This window comes from Plodia interpunctella, chromosome 6 (assembly GCF_027563975.2).
Source record: "Plodia interpunctella isolate USDA-ARS_2022_Savannah chromosome 6, ilPloInte3.2, whole genome shotgun sequence".
NCBI classification, from domain to species: domain Eukaryota; kingdom Metazoa; phylum Arthropoda; class Insecta; order Lepidoptera; family Pyralidae; genus Plodia; species Plodia interpunctella.
Genome location: NC_071299.1, coordinates 4,101,180 through 4,121,021, shown reverse-complemented (window position 1 = coordinate 4,121,021; position 19,842 = coordinate 4,101,180). Strand labels below are relative to the sequence as shown.

Here is a 19,842-nt window from a genome sequence, read left to right as displayed (position 1 = left end):
GTTCGATATGATATTGATCGATTGGTCAATTAAGGTTACTCATTATACCGTTGCTTTACAATTTGAAACACGTAGGCGCTAGTCCTACATTTTAGATACATTTTATTACCTGCATATTAAATGACAGGATATATTATATCTCTAAGTGGGTTATGTTTGTTCGCGTACAACGTAAAAAATACTGGATGGAATTTGATTCGGCTTTCTCAGTTGTATGGCGGATGGTCTAACTTAAAATCTTGTATAGGCTTCATCTGGATTTATTGCTTGGAACCAGTGATGCGGAACTAAATAAAATACGTCGATAAAATGCATTTTTTTATTCAGAAATTTATTTATCGCAAATTTACACAAATAACATAATCCAAGTTGAGTCACTTAAAATGTTCAAGACTAGAAATTTAAAGAAAAATTAACATATTTTAGCATGGCTTGTTTGCTGCTGGCAGTATGATATAAGTGAGAGGGGATATATTAGGAGCATTTCCGTCTCTGTTTGCTATAGCGGCTTGAATACATTTGATGATATCACTGTAAGCAGATAATCCATTTAGAATTGGAACTTGTGGGGTTGGTATTTCTGGGGTTGCTGCTTGTATTACAGGCTCATGAGTATGTCCAACACAATCTTTCTTGTTTGGTGCGTGAATAAGTTCTACTGCCGATGGTGCTGGTGCACTGTTCGGGTCATGAAGTGTTCCTTCTATGTGTGATTCCTCAGGGTTTTCATGTACGTGTACAGCATTTTCTGGTGGATGTTCATCATTTTGAGCATGTTCTTCTGGAGTTTCAGTGATATGAATCAAAAAATGTCCCGAATGTGTTACACTATCAAATTCGGGTTTCTTTTCAGCTTTACTAGTCTCTTGTTCTTGTACAAGCGTTGCCACGAAAATATCGGCCTCGGTTACAGGAGTTTGTTCCTGATTAACAGGTACAACTGCTAATTCATTACGAGTTTCATTATTAGGTGCTTCTGAAACAGGCTCTGATGCATCATCATGACTTGGTTCTACATTTTCCGTTTCTATTTTAATCGCTTCACTCTTTGTTTCTTTGCATGGCGGTGGTTCGTTCTTGTTTTTAGTAGTCAGTGACTTTTTATCAGAACCAACCACTGATTCGGGTAAAAAGTTTTTTACCACAGCATTAAATCTATAAAGAAAATGAAAAAGAAAATAATTTTTATCAAAGGTTTCGAATAAGAAACTTCTACTTCGTCTGACTCAAATATGTATTAGAAAATAAAACTAAAAAGGTTGTGACTACTTTCACCCATTTTTTTACAAAAATATACCTTTGTCTTTAACAAAAATCTTCTTAAACCTAAATAAATAAATCTCTTTAGATATTTACCCAGTCAGATCATCAGCGGTATATTTTACTTCTCGTATGTAGCCATCTGGTTGTACAAACGAGTACTCTCCCTGGACTACTGATCCATCACTCAACTCACGTTGTGCTTTTCTATCGCCTGTGTTCTCGTCATACACTACATAGGAATATTCGTAGCTAGATTTCTCCTGGAAATTTTGTAAAATTGAAAAAAATAAGATTAGAAGATACTAACACTAGGAAGGTAAAATACTTACGTCATTTGTAGGTACGACAACGGCTGGGACAGGCGGTGTATTATATGATATGATTTTAGCATTCGAAGGTACAGATTGTATGGCTTGAGCAGGCACAATGCAAGGGGCAACACACGGAGTCAACACATTTGGTAATGGTAAAGCAGATCCAATTGGTGGTGCCGAAAGTTCTGCTATCTGCGCATTCGTAACCACTCTAGGTGCTCCATATTTTACATATTCTACGGGGACGACATCCGCTCCACTTTGAACATAAACTTTTGAGTAGGCTGCTCCATACACTGATTGTAAACCAGTAATGCACAGAACTAGTCTCGAGATCTGAAACAGAGGTGACATTTTGATTATAAATTGAAATATTTGCAATTTTGATCTAAATTAAATGATTGGTACTTACTTTAGGAATCATCTTTCCTGGTGTTCGGTGGAAGACTACTGATATTTTTCAGAATGTTCCCCTCTTTTAAAAGGCGCATTGTTTGCCTTAAAATATGCTGTTCGGTAATACCGAAACAAACCATCAATGTCGTTGACTAAATGAACAATCAAAATGTTAATGAAGATTTAACACAGGCTCGAAGTTTTCTATCCCGTATTCAAGGCACGCGAGTTACAAAAAGTAGGCAAACGCGGCGTGACATTCTGCTTTGTGTAGTCAATGCGTGGCTTATGAAATGTTACAGGGAACTATTTACTAATTCCTTTATCTCATTACATTTGGGTTGAGTTTGTAGCACTTCCTAGAAATCCCTAATCTTTATTCAAATTTCCTTTGTGCATGTGCAACTATTTAACACTGCTAATTTCAATAATTTTAACTGAAATTTATTCTCTCTATTTGAGCTGCTTTCTTGGCTACGATGCCTCAAATCCGGGGTGCTCTTAAAAGTAATCCATTTATTCATGTCAAGGCTTTTAAATTAAGAATATGATATGCTACCGAAAATATACGCTAGGTATTAACAATATAAAAAGTGATCCCTCAAACTTACCTATATCATGTTTGCTGTTATATAATATTATTATGTTGTAATAAGTATTGTGTACTTAGTATGAAATTTGGTATTATGCAAGTGTTAAAAATAATTTAGAGTAGGTCAAAAAAGTTTTTAATTAGATTATTGGGAAAATTCTATAGTGAAAACTTATTTGGGTAGTTATGTAAAAATCGGAAGAAATTTTATTATCTAAATATAAATTGATGTAATCGTTATAAAAACAAGTCATTCAATTACAGATTAAAATTTTGCACGCCTACTTGATAATAGCAGCAAACTTTACGCTATATGTAACTTTATTTTTGCTAACATTGTGCAGCATATTTAGCTACTTCCATGGATTTAGAGTACCAAGTACTGAGTACCTACTAATGCCATGGCTACTTCATATTCGTCATCAATAAATTTAAGAACTAGGTTCTTGTCGATGAAGTATTTTCCATTCTACCCTGTTTCCTGCCATAGATTTTACCTCGTACTTCATTTTTTTCGTACTTATATCAAAATTTAAAATCAGTCACAAATGTGATATATTCAGGCATCGCACTATTCAGTCTAAGCGAAATCCATTTTGTTTCAACTTGTATTTTTCTTAAACATTGTAAAGTGTTAATTATGTACCAAATAAATATTTTTTCTTCTTTTTCAGTCATTTCAATAAAATAATAATTTGTATGCCGTGGCGTGTCAATGCAAGCGATTCTGAAGGAGTTTATAGGCTACTAGCTGCACCCCGGGGCTTTTCTCCCTTGGGAATTTCGGGATAAAAGTACCCTATGTGTTATTCCAAGTTATGTTCTACTCGTGTACCAAATTTCATAACAATCCGTTCAGTAGATTTTTCGTGGAAGAGTAACAAACATACACACACACACATACATCCTCACAAACTTTCGCATATAAGTAGGATCGGGTCGGGTCGCGTGACACCACCACGTCTAGTGCAACTTGGCCCTCTCTGTGATGCACGACTGTCTCTTGGGTCGCTTAAGCGCTGGCCACGCTTCACTACCGTACGGGTTTTATAAAGTTTGAAAATGTTTAATTTTATCGCTTATCTGCGTTCCTCGGTATTTTGATATATAATGTTTATTGTTCTATTGCTTATAATGCGACATCTCAAATTCTTGAATTTACTTAGGTACAATTAACTCTCTTATCTCTTTATAAATATAATTTGAAAGCATTTTTTCTATTTCCGATATTTAATTATAAATAAATAAATATATTAGGACAAATCACACAGATTGAGCTAGTCCCAAAGTAAGTTCGACACTTGTATTTTGGGATACTAACTCAACGATACTATATTTTATAATAAATACATATATAGATAAACATCCAAGACCCGGGCCAATCAGAAGAAAAAAACCTTCGTTTAAAAAGTAAATATGCGATTGAAGCATATTACTTTTGGTAGAAAGAGATAATTATACAATAGAAACAGAGGTTATTATAAATACTTGAAGAAATGAATAATCGTTCAGCATTCAAAAAATACTAGTATGTATTATGTACGTATATAATGTAAATATTTTCTACAAACAAATGTAGACCTGCAGGACTACCATCAACTTTTACGGAACGATTCCAGTGCAACTCAGTTCAATTTAGTAATCTTAAAATGAGTTACATTCGTAGTAAACATTGATTCGATAGTACGAATTTGCGATGCAGATCAGTTTAGGTCGCAAAGTGAAATTATGTTAAGCCCCCGTACGTATCCACAGAAATTGCCTTGTCATGGGCCTCACACAGGTCCTCGGAGGGAACCTACCTTTCCACAGGTTCAACCTGGCTTCGAAACCTTTTTTGCAGAATAGTCTTGCCTTCTGTGGCTGTCCTGTTGCGACTTTTCGGAAATTGTGAATTTGTGTTTTGTTAGATATAGGGCGTTTTCATATATTTTGTTTTATTTGAATAATATTGAAGATACATAATTGAATACATTTTGTATGTTGTAAATGAAAAATTGCGTGTAGTGTGTACAAGTGTTTAGATTGTCTGTTGTACAAATCGTATTTTTGGAAGCGGGGCTATCATTAGGTAAATAAATAATATCACAGATTGATTTTATAAAATAAAAGGTAAATAAATCGTTTTTTCCAACAGTTTATTTTCGCCGCAGTCTTAAAACAAGTCATGTCAACTAAAGACTATCTAAAGTATTAAAGGTTTAATATCACATAAAGTATGGCTCCGAGCCGGCACAGCTGTTTAGTGGTACGAGGCGTGGTGGGATGGCCCGCTGTTTTCTACCACCGCGTTGAATCTGAAAAAATAATATTTTATTTCATAATAAAATAAATCCTTGACAGTCTTTTCAGGTAGCTTGAAAATCAAACGTTTTTTCACGAAATTATTTGGCCAGTATTATGTTAAGAAGAATTAACAGTATTATCTCATACACTTCAGCGGATGGTTCTCATTACAACAATTCGAATATGATATTCAGCTTTGTATAAAATTTGAATTTTATAAAGGTTTCATATTTAGCTATTATCCAAGGTTTGTATATAAACAATCATTTTTATAGAACATGTTTTCTAATTAGCTGTAACTTGTTAACCTAAGTAAATTGTTCTATCTAACCCAAAATAAATTGTATTTGTACAATAGAATTAACTTCAACGAGTACCTACTATATAAGCAAACTATGTAAATGGTTTAAATACTCGTAATTATTAATGAAGACATAAAGCTTCGACCTTGAGGAGCAGGATATACAGCCCGTGGATCTGTTACCAAATTGATGACATTTCGATAAAGTTATGTCTTAGTTATGCACATATTTAGTCAGTAGTTCAGGGTTGATGACATAAGTTATTAAGATGATGTTTTAGGTTTGCATGTTATGAAAGTTTTACCATAAATATGTAAAAAAGATTTATCAGGTAATTGTGTCATTACTATAAAATGTATATTTTTTTACCTATGGAAACTCATCTAGTTACTTAATATATAAAGTGAATTGATACTGGTCTCTGTAATAGAAATAATTTGCAAATTAATTTAATTTCATTTTCTTACGTTTTTTGCGGAAAGTGAAATATATGTGAATTGTCATTGTGTTTGATTAATTGGGAGATCACTTACCCATTATGATCGTCAGCGGTGTAGGTGACCTTGCGGAAGGTGCCATCAGGCTGCAGCAGGGAATACTCTCCCTTCACCACATCACCGTCGCGGACCTCGTGTTGGGTCTTGTGGTCGCCGGTGTGAGGGTCAGATACGGAATAGGAATAATCATATTTGGGGTGGGCCTGAAATGTGAAAAATTCATTGCTTATAACACCTTGCGTCCTTGTATAGTTAAGACGTACCCGAAGTCATTCAGTCAGTAAAAACGATATTTAAATCCGTGATCTAGAAAAAGGTTAAGCAAGTTTTTGGACTAAGTACCACTAGCTAAGTTAATTAAATGTTCATTTAATTTATTATATTCACTATAATTACTTATTTCCTAAAGCGTAGCCTCAACAGCGTTAAAATACTTAATTGCATCTGCGTGTCAACTGAGAAATATTTAAAACTGTCAAATAGAGTTTGCGCAATATTGCATTTGGGTCGGTATAAGTCGGAATCCAGATCTGCCATTAAACGAGCGTGAGAGCACGGTTTATGCAAACAACGGCCTGTGTCCCCATGACAGTCATTACGTCCCTTTTCAAAGGCTGTCGCAACCTCCTGGGAACCGAGATATCGGCCCTTCAGTCACGACTAGGATATGCTTATGTAATGCCACGGCATTAGCCGAATACCCGCGGCATACGATTTATGACAGCCTAACACAACTGTGAATTTTCAGTAAAATGACGATGTTGTGGAAAAGGCTCACTTCAAAAAATACTTACCTTAAACCACTACAGTTTCAATTTTTTAAAGGTTTAATTAATAAGTATTCTGTTCTGGCAGACACAGTACTTTTTGTTTTAAATTGTTTGATGCCTTTTTTTTAAACACTAAAATTCACCGCGTATTCGCCGTTATTACCGCCGCATAGACGTCCATGTAGGGTAACTTGATATGCAGTTGACTGTATAGTACCTATTTGCTACTCTGTTAGTTCAAATCAAAATTTGCATATGCACGTTAGAAATATTGCGATTCAAAATCCTAATTTTTTCCCAGACATTAATTTAAATATTTTATGAAATTATTATTGAAGATTTTAGTTTAATTAAATGACATATCGACTTAAATGTGATGGTGTCCCTAAATTATAAAATTATAAGATCCTAGATATAATGGAACAAGACAGAGTCCAAAGTTGATTAATTCGAAGGCCACGTTTAGATGAATAGCTAAATGGGCTTATTGGTGGAATTGAGTTATATAATTATTATAATTATAACTTATAATAACGTCTGGATTTCTATACTTTCCTTATTTTGAGATTAAACCGTGTAGTTTCTGAGGTAAGACCTATAATGCTGTTATTCAATAATGTTAACTGTTCAACGCAAATCTCGCTACAATGGGAATCATTGTTGGCAAGGTATTACATATTTTCTTCATAATTATGTAAGATAAAGGAAACAAAAGAACGTTTTATAAACTTTGAGTATTGTTGACTTAGTATTAAATTTTTTTAAACACAAGTCTTCGTGGCTAACTTTTTTGTCGCTAAAGTTATCTGTGTGATTTGTTCCTATATTTTTATTTACTTAAAAATCAATACGAATTATATTGTACCTACATGAATAAAAACAATTTTCTTCTTTTAATCTACTCTATATGTGTTAACAGATATGTTTTAATTTTCCCATGTAATTCAGTAGTAATTATAATTAGCTATGTATTTATCGAAATTAAGAAGAATTGGACATAACCCTTTTGGAATGATTATAATATTATAATTTATGTCCTAATTAAAATAGGATGTGAAAAATATAATTTGTGCACATAACAGAAAATAAATTGTTATGCGGTCTGTGAACTTTAAATAGGTTAAGGTTTTCTTTAAGACGAACAACATATTTAGATTATTGAAATAATGATAACATGCATTAAGTTAATTTATGTCAAAATTTTGCTCTGGTTTGTACTTGATTTAAACGATATCCATATTGCTAAGGAAAATGTAGCCAACATAATGGGCTCTTTTAGATAGAAAATAAGTGTTAATTTCGCTGAAGTTGAAATTTATTAACGACTATATTCCGAACGTGGCTTTCGAGTTTTGGCACTACCCCAGTAGTGCCAAAACTCGAAAGCCACGTTCAGCTATATAGTGTACATAAGTACACACGTTGTTGGGAGTCAGAAACAATAAACAGCTAGCCCTTCACCTACGAGAGGAATCCACAATCTATAGCCATTTTCCTTAATTAATTTTAAACAGTCTACGCGGGTTAATATGCTCAAGGCACATTCTGTGTTTTTTCTTCCCACCCACAATAGAATGGAAGCAAAAGTTATGAAATTATAAAACATCATCTAGAATATGTTTTAGAGTTATGCCATAGCATTAGTAACAGAAATTCTGACCCTAACAATACCAACAAGTATGGTATCCAGGAAACGCAGCCGATTGTGTTGATCGCAGCGCACGCGCAGTTTATGCAAGCCATCAATTAACTTGTTACCATTGTGTTACATCAGAGCCTAGTAACACAGGCCTAGGGGAACAAACCAGCCTAACTGCTCTACTTTAAACCTAACATCAGCACGAATTTATCTAACGTAACACCAATTAGAACATTGAAATACTACATTAGCACAACATTGCTTCTATTTTGAATTTTTGATATCTGTCTCGTACGTCTGTACCGTACATATCGCAAATCCTCGTTAAATTTTTTGAAATATCGAATCTTTGCTTCCTGGTTATTTTTTCAAATTTCGAATCTTAGTTTCTTTTTGAACTTTAGATCAGCCAGTGCGACAGTTTCGTTTTGCAATAATAGGTTGGTCTTTGAGATGATTACGGTGCGCACACGCAGTAAGCAAGTTGCAATTCCCCACAATGTTCATTAGCTGAAGGTTGTTTATAATTTAGCGCGTTTGTTTGTTTTATTTTGATTTGGCAACGTGGCCGAGATATTAAATTGTATATATCTATTGTTCACATTAGTAAGTAGGCCACGCACTAAATTCCTGCGCAAGGTCAATAATTTTATTAATTTTCTATTGTCTTAAAAATACCTACTTCAGATGCAGTTATTACGCAAATTTGGTTCCCTTCTATTGATTGTTGCACTTTCGGCCTTTCCACTTTAGTTGCGGCGAAGGCACCGGTGCATACGCAACGGGTTTTAGCTCCTAGCTCTAATATCCAGTTTACTCCACACCACTGATAAATTTATTATAATTTATCCTCGTAGCCAAAATATTGTGCGGTGGCGACTAGTACCTGCGCGTATGGGTTCCAGCGTACCTACTCGTAGTCCTGGTATCCATCATATTTCAGAATATCTGCTGTTATAAACGCGACCACTGATAAAATTGTTATTGCATAAACCGTCTGTTAAACTCACGTGATAGTCGACATGTCTGTCTTCGTAGCCAGAGTACTGTGCGGGGGCGACTGGCACCTGCGCGTACGCAACGGGTTCCTGCTCGTAGCCCTGGTAGCCGGCGTACTCTAAGACACCAGCTGCCGCGAACGCGACCACTGATAGAATTACTGCGGCCTGAGGAACGAAATGTTACGTTAATAAATGAAAATTAAATCAAGAGCCTTGAGATTGAGTGAGTTGTGAAGTGGACACTCAAAACTCCTTCATTTCCATTCCAAAAGGAAACAAGCAATCAAAATGGTCATTGAAAATTGAAATTTGTTATGTAAGTTCCTTGAAATCGGTAGACGAGCACTATGATCTATCGATCGCAAAGTTCCTACGGGAATTAAAAAACGGAATTTTCATGTGCGTACGAAGTCGCAATATAAAATATGCTGACATATATTATTTTCCAATTATGCTTTCTAGATCAGAGATGTATAGTTCTATCTATAGATTAATTGGTAATGTTCGGGAATAAAAGTATAGGGTGTAAACAAATCCTTTGTTACTCGTAAATTAACCTTATAGGAGTAGAATGAATTAGTGGTACCAAGTTTCTTGTGAATGTATCGTCCTTGATACTCACGGGATGTCATTTTAAGAGGACCGCCTGCCTGTTTGACATTAATTATATGAAATTGTATTGAAATCGTTTTATTAGAACTAAAACTTCATTACATAGGTAAATAGGGATACTACGTTATTTGCTTAACCTTTTCAGGTTTTATTTGTAATGTCTCCACATGATCTCAAAGAAGTCTCTCGTTGTGAAGCCTATGTATTTTTATTAATATTTACATCAACATATAGGCTATGACAGTCCAATGTCTCAGATTTCAGCGCTTGTTTACAAATTCAAATCAAATTTGCAATATACTATATAAATACGACAACGCTGTTTATATTAATTCGTTTAAGTACATATATTAGTTAAGCGAAAACTTAATTTGTCACCATGCCTATTTAACTGCTTGTGTTATTGTTCAAAGCAGAAAACTGACGAAGGCTTAAATACTCAGAAAACGAACAATAACCACATTATAATTTATCCATAACCATCGTTCTGTGAAAGCGGAAAAATAATTAGCGAAAATAGGAAACGCGCATGTAAAAGAACGCGCTAGATGTAAAACTGATTATTATCTGTGAAATAGCTTAACGCGGCTGTTTTATAGATAAGTAATTAGTGTGTGTGAAACAGATTTATATCAAGATAAACACACAACTGCTTAATTACATCAATTAATTATTTTTTAAGTTACTAAAGTTTCACACTTTTACGCACACGTAAAATAATTTTAAAATTACCAAAATGGCGAATTAGGTCATATTTTTGATGTTAGATTTTATTTTTTCCCGCAGTGGAAATATCTCGAAACAATTTCACGAAGAGCCTTTTGTCCGCAGCGATTTTTCTCAAGAGCGCGCTAACGTGGCGAGCGACAATCCTTGGGGTAGCTCCAAATAGCGAGATGCTTCAAAAGATCCTTTCACTTCATGTTATATCACGGGCACTTACTTTGGCAATCATTTTGTGTTTGAATTAGGTTTGCTTCGTCTCACCGACCACACACAACTGTTGGTGAAGACAGAAACCACCGACTTTTATATTGGTTAAGCGGCAAGATGCGACGCGTACCATCTATCTACGCAAGAATACGGTAGTTTGATAATGATATAGCAATTACATAAAATTTAGCAGCAATTTATGTGGTTCAAGGTAAAATAAAATAGTAAAATAAACTCTTTATTGGTGAACTTGATCGCGCACATCGCTTGTTTGAGGCCTTTGTGAATGTATACTTAAATCATTCCAGATGCATTCCACAGTGGTTTTTAGCTTTTTGAAAAATGTTATATAATTCAAAATTTTACGTCAAAAAGTGGTTGTGAAAGTCAAATACTTTTTGTCTTTAACATACTTTTTATTAAAATTAAAAGTAACATACAAGATGAAATTTTCCGTTGTAGTAACTAAATTCCTAAATACAACCTAAAGACAACTATCCAGTAATTAAAAAATATTTATTTTCATACGCGTAGTATAAGTGCGAAACTTGTTGAACTTAAATAAAAGCTGAGCAATTACAGATGACAGTGACCTTAGTTCAGGTTCAACCATCGCGATGTTAGCAAAACTTTCATAATGTTCGACAACATGCGACCGGAACTGTTAGTTCAACTTACATCGTAAAACATCTGAAAACTTACATCGTAACTTTGTCAAAAATACCGTAGGCAGGAACTTCTTTAAACTAAAAACACATTTACTAACGAAATGTACCCGACATTTATACATTTTATTCATTAGTTGTGATACTTTAGGCGGACTAGGTTCTCCTATGTGAAAACAAATAAAAAATATTTATTTACTTAAAATAGGGTACAATTTTATATACCTACATAGCTAGTAATATAGTATATATGTAGGCAATATGTTTTGTTTTTTTTGTACCTTTTCAGTCACGGGAAAGCGTTGAATGAGACTGGCATATGCCCGTAGGAAGTGGCGCAAAAAGAGATGCATACATCAGATGGGTGGTGAAAATGATGGTGATAATTAAATTTGTTTCCATTGTATTATACTGAGCACTAAAATATATATATTTTTAATATACGTGATCTCTCAACTTTTAACTTCTATTTGGTAGGATAAAATTTTAAAACCAGAAAAACTAGTACACGTTAATTGATTGACTGTTTTCTATCAAATTCCAAATCCGTGCAAGGTTATATTTTCGTCATAATATGCTTATTTTGCTCTTTACAAAATATTTTAATATGTATTAGTGTTAAAGGCCAGAATTGGGTGGTAAGTTGATGAAAACTACATTTTATGCAGTAGGCCTCATCACACGCATGTGTACAATAAAATAACAACCATCACCATCAATTGGGTTCATGAAGAAGATAAAAATACTGGTTTTCTATAAAAAAGTTATTTGAAGTACTAATTGATCGACTAGGAAATCTATACTCAGAATATATAATATCTTGTTGACAAATTGAGATACATGAATAAAGATTTTCTTTAAAAATATTTTAGGCTACAATACATTTTTATGTTAGGTACTATGAAAAGCAAAATATTTTAACATTTATGTATCATTTTTGTATTATATATAGGAATTATTGTGCCCAAGACAAAAACCAGAACATCAAAAGGTGTGGTCTCTAATTAATTTCTATTAAATTTTGTTTTAAGTAGAGCGTTACAGACTTACAAAGTTATTGCGACCTTGACATAACAAACATGAAATGTAAGACGATTGTAGAAATAAACGTCGGAATACATTTTTCTCGGTTAAGTCGTGCGCAAAGTGTGATCCAAAAATATGTGATTTTGTCATATTAACACAATATTTTTTTCACTGGTGTTTCTATTAATAAGGGCCTTTGAAAGTTATCCTACTCGTGCCATACGAGTGTGTATACCAATGTAATTTGTATGTGTGATGTATATTGTAGTTTTCATAGACCACCACTTGCTTCCGGTGAAGGAAAAATCGTGAGGAAACCTGCACACTGGTTGACAGTTTAGTTCCCTAGTGTGTATGCGACTACCTGCCACAAGATGGCGGTAAGTCGTCAAAGTCATGTCTTGATTAAAATCTGACACCAGTGTTAGCAATGACACATTCGATAAGATGATAATGAGGGCCTTTGAATAGTCATCAAAATTGTCAACTAGCCTATTGATTAGTGCTCTGTTTATTGTGCTTTATTATTTTATAGGGCATTGCATGAAACGTGTACAAGCATTCCTTGGCCTGAGGTAGGTATACGTGACTTTAGGAGTACTTAAATCGCATTACTTTTGGCACTAAAACAGCTTCCTTGATCTGATAAAGTTGGATACAATCTAACACATGTCCCATAAAACACTATTCCGTAACAAACAAAGAACATTAAAGCTAATCGCATAAGTACATATAAAATATGATGTTGATCTAACATGAAGGAACAACAATTTTGTAGAAAGTAAATTCATATTTCCATACTAATATTATAAATGCGAAAGTCTGTCTATCACACTATCACTGTCAAACCGTTGAGCCGATTTTAATGAAATTGGGAATATAGGTAGATGCAGTTATTGACCCGAGGTGAAATATAGGCTACGCCGGACGGCTGACGCTAAGGCAGATCCAATCAACAATACTAGTAAATAAGATATATTTCTCCTTTAATAACATATATTTTAAAATATATATAATGTATAAATATAGAATTAAACACAAAATATAATTTATAAGTCTCAAGGTTCGTCAAATTGAAGATAATATACACATACCGCTACTGCGGTGAAGTTTGTTATGAAGACAATTCCTCTTCACCTGCGCTTTGGAAGTCGGCAGATACTTTAGTTTAATTTTTTTAGAAGTAAATGAGTGAAGTATTACTTTCAATTACAACATTGAATAAGAAATTTGAATGAATAAATAAAAATATGTAGGACCTATGACAAAATATTTTATAATGCGGAAAAGAGGCTTATTATAAATGTAACAAGTTTATAGCGTGACCTATTCTGACCGCCTATTGTGACTGATTAAAAGATGTAAAACTGGTTTGCTTTGATTTGGTCAATATTATAATTAGCAGATCTTAAGTTACACAAGTTATCAAATCATTGGTTATATAACATATAGTAATATTACTACTGCGTTGAGTCAACCACGTGAGAATGACACACGCCCAAGCCGAGTTTAGGTACATTTCTTGCCCATATACGCATAAATAATGAGATAAATAAATATTTTCTGTGTAAATACTCTGTGTCTACAAAATGCACTGTTATGTATATACCTATATTATAGATAAAATGTAAGCTTAATTCTGACACAGTGTTAGCAATAAGACAATTGATAAGAGAGAAAAAATAGTATAAAACAAAGTCGCTTCCCTCTGTCTGTCCCTATGTATGCTTAGATTTTTAAAACTACGCAACAGATTCTGATGCGAGTTTTTTTAGTAGATGGTGAGATTCTTGAGGAAGATTTAGGTATTTAATTGTTTATTTATGGCGAAGCCGGGATGAGCCGCTAGTTATAAGTACAACGTTGATTTAGAACCAAAAGATGTGCCAGCTACTTTTCCCTCGCATAATGTAAAAATTAATCAAGGGAAACCTTCAATAAACACATACTTACTAAAATCATAAATGTCTGTCTGCCTGTCTCTCACGCTATCATGGCTAAACTGCTAGAGAGATTTTGATGACATTTGGAATAGACATATCAAATGCCCTAATTTAAATATTGACTACCGTGATCAGAGCTGCAGGCAACAGCTAATATCCAATACGCTCCTTAACCAAATATACACGGCCTGACGGTTTCGCGGCTTTATAGTATTTATTTAGTTCATAAATAATAGGACGCGATAAAGTAATATAATATCGTGGGTACATGAACTAAAGATATCTTTACTTTCTTGAGTCACATGAGCCACATCTAGTTAATCTATATTAGTTTATACTTGTTTCATCATAATAGATATACTTACCATTGTCAAAAATATTGCCAATCTCGACATACTACTTTCTAAAGATATTTTCTTCCACAAATCAAGGCAAATGGACCGTTACAAGCAGGGCCGGTTGATTATTCAGTGTTTTTACACGAACAAGTTATGGATGCTAATTACCGTTATACAATTTTGCATCCACGTGCTCGATTGGGCGAAACTATTTTTTTTTTCAGATAACAATTTTGTTGCTAGCGTATTTCCTGATTAGATATTCTGAAATCAAGTCAGTGATATTGTTTTGATACGTTTACTTGTGCTTTGTGTGTGCAGACGACACCTTTATTAATTTCGTCTTTATTAATTTAATATACCACGTTATCGTTTTTGAGGAGTTGAAGAAAATTAGTAGCGAGATACATATTAAAAAAAATATTTAAACGATTTAGAAGTCAGCTAACCAAATCACCTTTAAAATTGGTATAAGTGAAAGTTCACAATTATTTTGCAACCTTTCAACAAATATCTAATTCCCAACTAAATAAAAGACGAATAAATACAATTTTATAACTATAATAAATACAGATACAGTCAATACAGTTCAGTGGTTGTTTAATGGGCGTATTGCGCAGGCGCAGGGATGGCTGAGGTGGGGTGGACAGGGGTGGGCACCACCACGTCGGGACCGGGAGCCGAATTGTGGACCACAGCATTGAATCTAGATGAAGACAACATTAATATTTAAAAGAATGACTGAAAATAATGTATCTACATATTACATGGCATATTTTTAAATTATTTTTTGTTAGGTATATAATTTTGATATCTGCATTTTAGACGTTGCGATTTTTTAAAATTGATGACGTTACTTATTTTTACATGCATTGCATGCGCGTACCAGTAATCTTGTATTGTATGAAGCTATATAAGAAGTGTCATATTGGCTGTGTTGCGCTTACGCTTAGGCATACGTCCTCTAAAAAGTAAAGCTTATAAGCTTCATTATATTTGAATCAGCTTATAAGTCTTCTGCGCACCACAACTATGGTTGCTTAAACAAATGTATAGCATGTAACTATGGTTTAGAAACATTACTGAGGATACAACGGCTATTGCATTTGCAGCAAAATCCCGTGTAACGATACTATCGGAGTTATGGACCGCAACAACACCAGTATTAAGATAAAACTTTTATAAATTACTACAGCGCGTATACAAAAAGCTATTAGTCTCGCCAGCTCCACTTCTTTAGTAATTTATATCTCACTTGGCCTTAACATCATCGAGATACGGTTACGTAAGTTATCACAAGTTCACGTGAATGAAGCTATATTTTCACCCGTAGTCGTATAATAAGCGAATTAGGCTCGTATAATAAGCAAATTATGTAGTCACGACTTACAATGTAATCTTAGTATATCCTTATAATGTTTCTCAGTCTGCTTGATCGAGCAGATGATTGATTTATTTCGATCTAGTTAGAGACAGTCTTGTTACGTTGATGATTTATATAGCATTATTATTCGATTACATAGCTATCGGTCAATGTCTGATTGCGAGCATCTTTTAGCAAGAAATGTGGCTGATTCATCAAAAATATTGAATGATGTTGCTGTTAAACTAAACTTATGGCTTGTTGGAATGACAAACCTCGCTACGGATACGTAATCTAATATAAAAAGCATCCGGTTATTATATTAAATTAGTTAGTTTGTAATATCCAGCCAACCCAATATCGTTGTCATCCGTACGTCTTCGCATATCAATTAATTATTTAATCTAATCGATCTAATTCGTATTTTTTCTAGTTTTAGGATGAAGTTGAAATCTTACCCATTTTGACTGTCAGCGGTGTACTCCACTTTGCGGATGGAACCGTCAGGTTGCAGCAGGGAGTACTCTCCCTTCACCACGTCACCGTCGCGACTCTCGCGCTGGGACTTGTGGTCTCCAGTCTGGGGGTCTTCCACGGAGTAGGAGAACTCGTAATGCGCTGGTGGCTGGAATAAAAGAAGGGATAGGTATTTGAAATGTCCAGAATATTTTTTAAGAACTATTAAAAAGGAACTGATGTGCAATATAATATCTACTACAATGGAGGTCTTTGAACAAAATTTTATTATTCGTAAGGTTGGTCGAAGAGGAAAACAGGGTTAAATTATAATTATAAATTACAATTGGGGTGTTTACTCAAAATAGAGTAATATCTGGCAGTGATAAAGAAACACAATGTACTAGTTCTTCTTCTTCCATGCAAATTGTAAAAGTCAAGGAATATGGCTATTAAAGGGCTTTCTATAGCCTTTCTATGGGTTTGTCACTATTTTACACTCAATGTGAGAAATAAGCCTGCTATCAAGCTGATCCTGGCTTTAACTCATAGGAGATAAAGACGTGAAACTATTAGTCATGTAAATTCATGTCACTCTATCCTGCCCCGCATAGTCACAGCTGTGTAAGTAAACTACACTAGTAACGAAGTTAGTGATAAATATACATTAATAATAATCCCAGCGTGATAGATTGATAGCCGTATTGATGTTACAAAACTTTCGTCTTGTAATGACAAGGGGCTTGCACAATAAACATTTAATTTGATATCAATATAGAGTAAGTATCTATTTTTCTCTATGTTATGGAGTACACGCAATTACGAATTAATATTTAATAGTTATAAATAAATAATTAGATTTGGTGGTACTAAAATAATTTCAAGTTTCTGTGCAAAGTAATGACTTCAGAAATCAAAATCTGGAAAATAATCCGTTAATTAAAATAAATTGAGTCCACATGGGACCCTAATCCCAATAGTAACCACAAAGTTATAAGTTTGGCTCTTCCCGAAATCTGAAATGTTTACAATACAAGCAATATCATAATGTTACTACAAACTACTGGTACTGAAAATGTACCAACGATCCGAATACGCTCTCTATAGAAATAGTCATTCTAAGGATTGTGTTAACTGATCACATTTTTAATCATAGTTTTATATTCCTTTCACTTTCTTTGTTAGCAAATTTGAGTGCGTACAATTGTAACACGCGTAAGATTTTTGAAACGCCAGCTGTGTTCGCATCATGTTCATAAATTATGTATTAATATTACATATTTCAAAGTGATCATAATGTAATAAATTATAATATGCAAAGCAAATAATTATAAATGTACATCGGTGTTCCCAATTTTTGGAATATATTCTTTTGAATTATTTTGATGATGTTGATTTAAAATTCGAATTCACAGCAGTTAGCAGACTTTAACAACCAATTCGAGAAAATATTGCGGCTGCGTAACGTACCAATAATAATGTATTAATTAGCTTAGGAATTCTACCGTCTTGCACTGCAAATTTGGAATTAATACGCCATGTTACGATTGCTTAAATTATGATGCAAGAATGATTTATAAACTTACGTATTCTTCCACGCGTTCCGTGCGGCCTACTACCGCGGGAGCCACATGCTGGACCACTGGAGCATGATGTACAGGAGCCACATGATGCACCAGGCTCAACGGAGAGGCATGCACTACAGGTGTATGTACCACAGGAGCGGCGTGGACTACTGGAGTATGAATGGCATGAACGACTGGTGCGGAATGAATAAGAGGTGCACTATCAAAATGATGGACGAGAGGTCCATGTTGAAGTAATTGTTGGTGCTCGATCTGGAGTTGCGCTGGGTGTTGAATGTATTGTGGCTGATTGGGATCATTGTGCCGGATGATGCTCTGCGAGGAGAACGCTTGGTCTTCGGGGATTGGACTAGAGTAGCAGATTGCCACGAAGCTGACGAAGAGGACCTGAAAAAAGTTATGAAATTGTTATCTTGATGAGAAGAGTGACCAAAGTCTCACTATAAAATAGTATATCTATTGAAGTATCATTATTGAACTGTATAGTAGTCAATTTGAAGATCTTGGTCTTTCGAAACATTCCTTAATCAGAAACAAGCTACTTTTAAATAAAATTTTGATTTTCCTTCTTCCGTTTTAACTGTTTTCCCGATGGAGTCACAACTTTAATTATCTTACTTTTTTATACATGATGTGCTTTATTGACCACTGGCCCTCGTTTGGTATCGCTCCCGGCAGGATGGTGTTTTTATACTGGGGATGTGTCACCTGAGAACCGGCCCTATGACCCAGCATACGACACCGACACACTCGATCGCCTTAAAGTGACGTAATACAAGCATTGACAATTTTTCATTTACGTTCAAGGTTATTCGAGCTTTCTTCTGAAGATTCGCCGTGAGAAATATAGCCTTTTAAAAACAATTTGTGAAATTAACTCTCATGAGCACGACAGTTCTAGATTTAAAACTAAAACATAATTTTGTTTTTATCTTGTCTTAAAGCTTCGCTTTTGTAGTACTTATTTTTAAGTGAAACTTCGACGTCATTGTATATAATTCTAAGTCATACATACTAAGTATATAATTCTAAGTCATATATACATTTGCTCTGATTATTCCGGTTATTTCCATTACATTTATTGATTTTGTTTTACCAGTAGTACTACTGGTACGAATCAGCTTTATCTTCTGTTTCAAATAAAAAAAAATGTATAACTGAATACTTAAATGTGCATTATGAATAAGCCGAGCTTGCGGAAAGTGCAATTCATGTCATCTCTCTCTCATGTTCATCTTAATTGTGAAATAAAAAAAAACACTGAAACAGTTTTCTTAGATTCTAATTCAGGTTTCAAAGATACTGTAAACCCTTAATACGGAAATATCAGACAAGCTCAGACCAGTTCAACTGGTTATCGAAGTTATGATACACTTACCACTTACGGTTTCATTCACATATGCCACACCTGAGCTTCTCTCGAACCCACTCGTCTATGATAACTCTTATATGTTAACGTTAATTATTTAATTTTTTTTTGTATTTATACATACACGATGAAATTCTAAATTTGAAATTATACCCTTACCTATACAAAAAGTATTATTAATATTGATAATCATTTATTTCAGATTTCAATCCATATGCGAGTTATAAATAAAATAAGATAAATAAGTCAAATTAAAATTAATTGCATCTCTATTCTATGCTGAGACACAGACATACGCTTACAACACTGTATGCAAGCGGATCCAGTGCGTCAGCATTGGGGACTCCCATCGCTCAACCAACGCGTTGAGGATGATGTTGGAGCTGGACCGCAAGCGTATTAATTTTTCCATTCAAGCTTTTCATTAAACACTTAAATACTTGATTTTCGATTTTGATTTGACAACATTATTTATCATGAGAAAAATAATG

At 34.2% G+C, this 19,842-nt stretch overlaps 3 protein-coding genes across 3 annotated transcripts; all 3 read right to left on the bottom strand.

Annotated features, from left to right (window-relative positions):
* Positions 1 to 305: 305 nt before the first annotated feature.
* Positions 306 to 2,054, bottom strand: LOC128670755 (uncharacterized). Its single transcript, XM_053746714.1, has 4 exons — positions 1,990 to 2,054; positions 1,593 to 1,913; positions 1,357 to 1,523; positions 306 to 1,155 (listed from the first exon to the last, which is right to left on the bottom strand). The coding sequence occupies exons 1-4, from the start codon at positions 1,999 to 2,001 to the stop codon at positions 423 to 425; spliced, it is 1,233 nt and encodes a 410-aa protein (XP_053602689.1). The 5' UTR covers positions 2,002 to 2,054; the 3' UTR covers positions 306 to 422.
* A 2,632-nt stretch (positions 2,055 to 4,686) lies between these two features.
* LOC128670799 (cuticle protein 19-like) lies at positions 4,687 to 10,714 on the bottom strand. The gene is made up of 4 exons (XM_053746777.1): positions 10,616 to 10,714; positions 9,070 to 9,225; positions 5,687 to 5,853; positions 4,687 to 4,862 (listed from the first exon to the last, which is right to left on the bottom strand). Exons 1-4 carry the CDS (start codon positions 10,625 to 10,627, stop codon positions 4,808 to 4,810), a joined length of 390 nt encoding a protein of 129 aa, XP_053602752.1. The 5' UTR covers positions 10,628 to 10,714; the 3' UTR covers positions 4,687 to 4,807.
* A 4,408-nt stretch (positions 10,715 to 15,122) lies between these two features.
* LOC128670897 (cuticle protein 8-like) lies at positions 15,123 to 18,637 on the bottom strand. Its single transcript, XM_053746914.2, has 4 exons — positions 18,601 to 18,637; positions 17,983 to 18,369; positions 16,399 to 16,565; positions 15,123 to 15,283 (listed from the first exon to the last, which is right to left on the bottom strand). Exons 1-4 carry the CDS (start codon positions 18,610 to 18,612, stop codon positions 15,178 to 15,180), a joined length of 672 nt encoding a protein of 223 aa, XP_053602889.2. The 5' UTR covers positions 18,613 to 18,637; the 3' UTR covers positions 15,123 to 15,177.
* Positions 18,638 to 19,842: the final 1,205 nt, after the last annotated feature.

Bases quoted from the DNA above. Each gene is read 5' to 3' on its own strand.
- LOC128670897 (XM_053746914.2), bottom strand. The intron at 16,566-17,982 runs GTAAGTTTATAA...CTTTTATTCCAG, and splicing joins CGGAACGCGTGGAAGAATAC to CCACCAGCGCATTACGAGTT. The intron at 15,284-16,398 runs GTAAGATTTCAA...GTCTTCATCTAG, and splicing joins ACCGCTGACAGTCAAAATGG to ATTCAATGCTGTGGTCCACA.
- LOC128670755 (XM_053746714.1), bottom strand. The intron at 1,524-1,592 runs GTAAGTATTTTA...CAAAATTTCCAG, and splicing joins TTGTCGTACCTACAAATGAC to GAGAAATCTAGCTACGAATA. The intron at 1,156-1,356 runs GTAAATATCTAA...TTTTCTTTATAG, and splicing joins ACCGCTGATGATCTGACTGG to ATTTAATGCTGTGGTAAAAA.
- LOC128670799 (XM_053746777.1), bottom strand. The intron at 5,854-9,069 runs GTGAGTTTAACA...TTCACATTTCAG, and splicing joins ACAGACATGTCGACTATCAC to GCCCACCCCAAATATGATTA. The intron at 4,863-5,686 runs GTAAGTGATCTC...TTATTTTTTCAG, and splicing joins ACCGCTGACGATCATAATGG to ATTCAACGCGGTGGTAGAAA.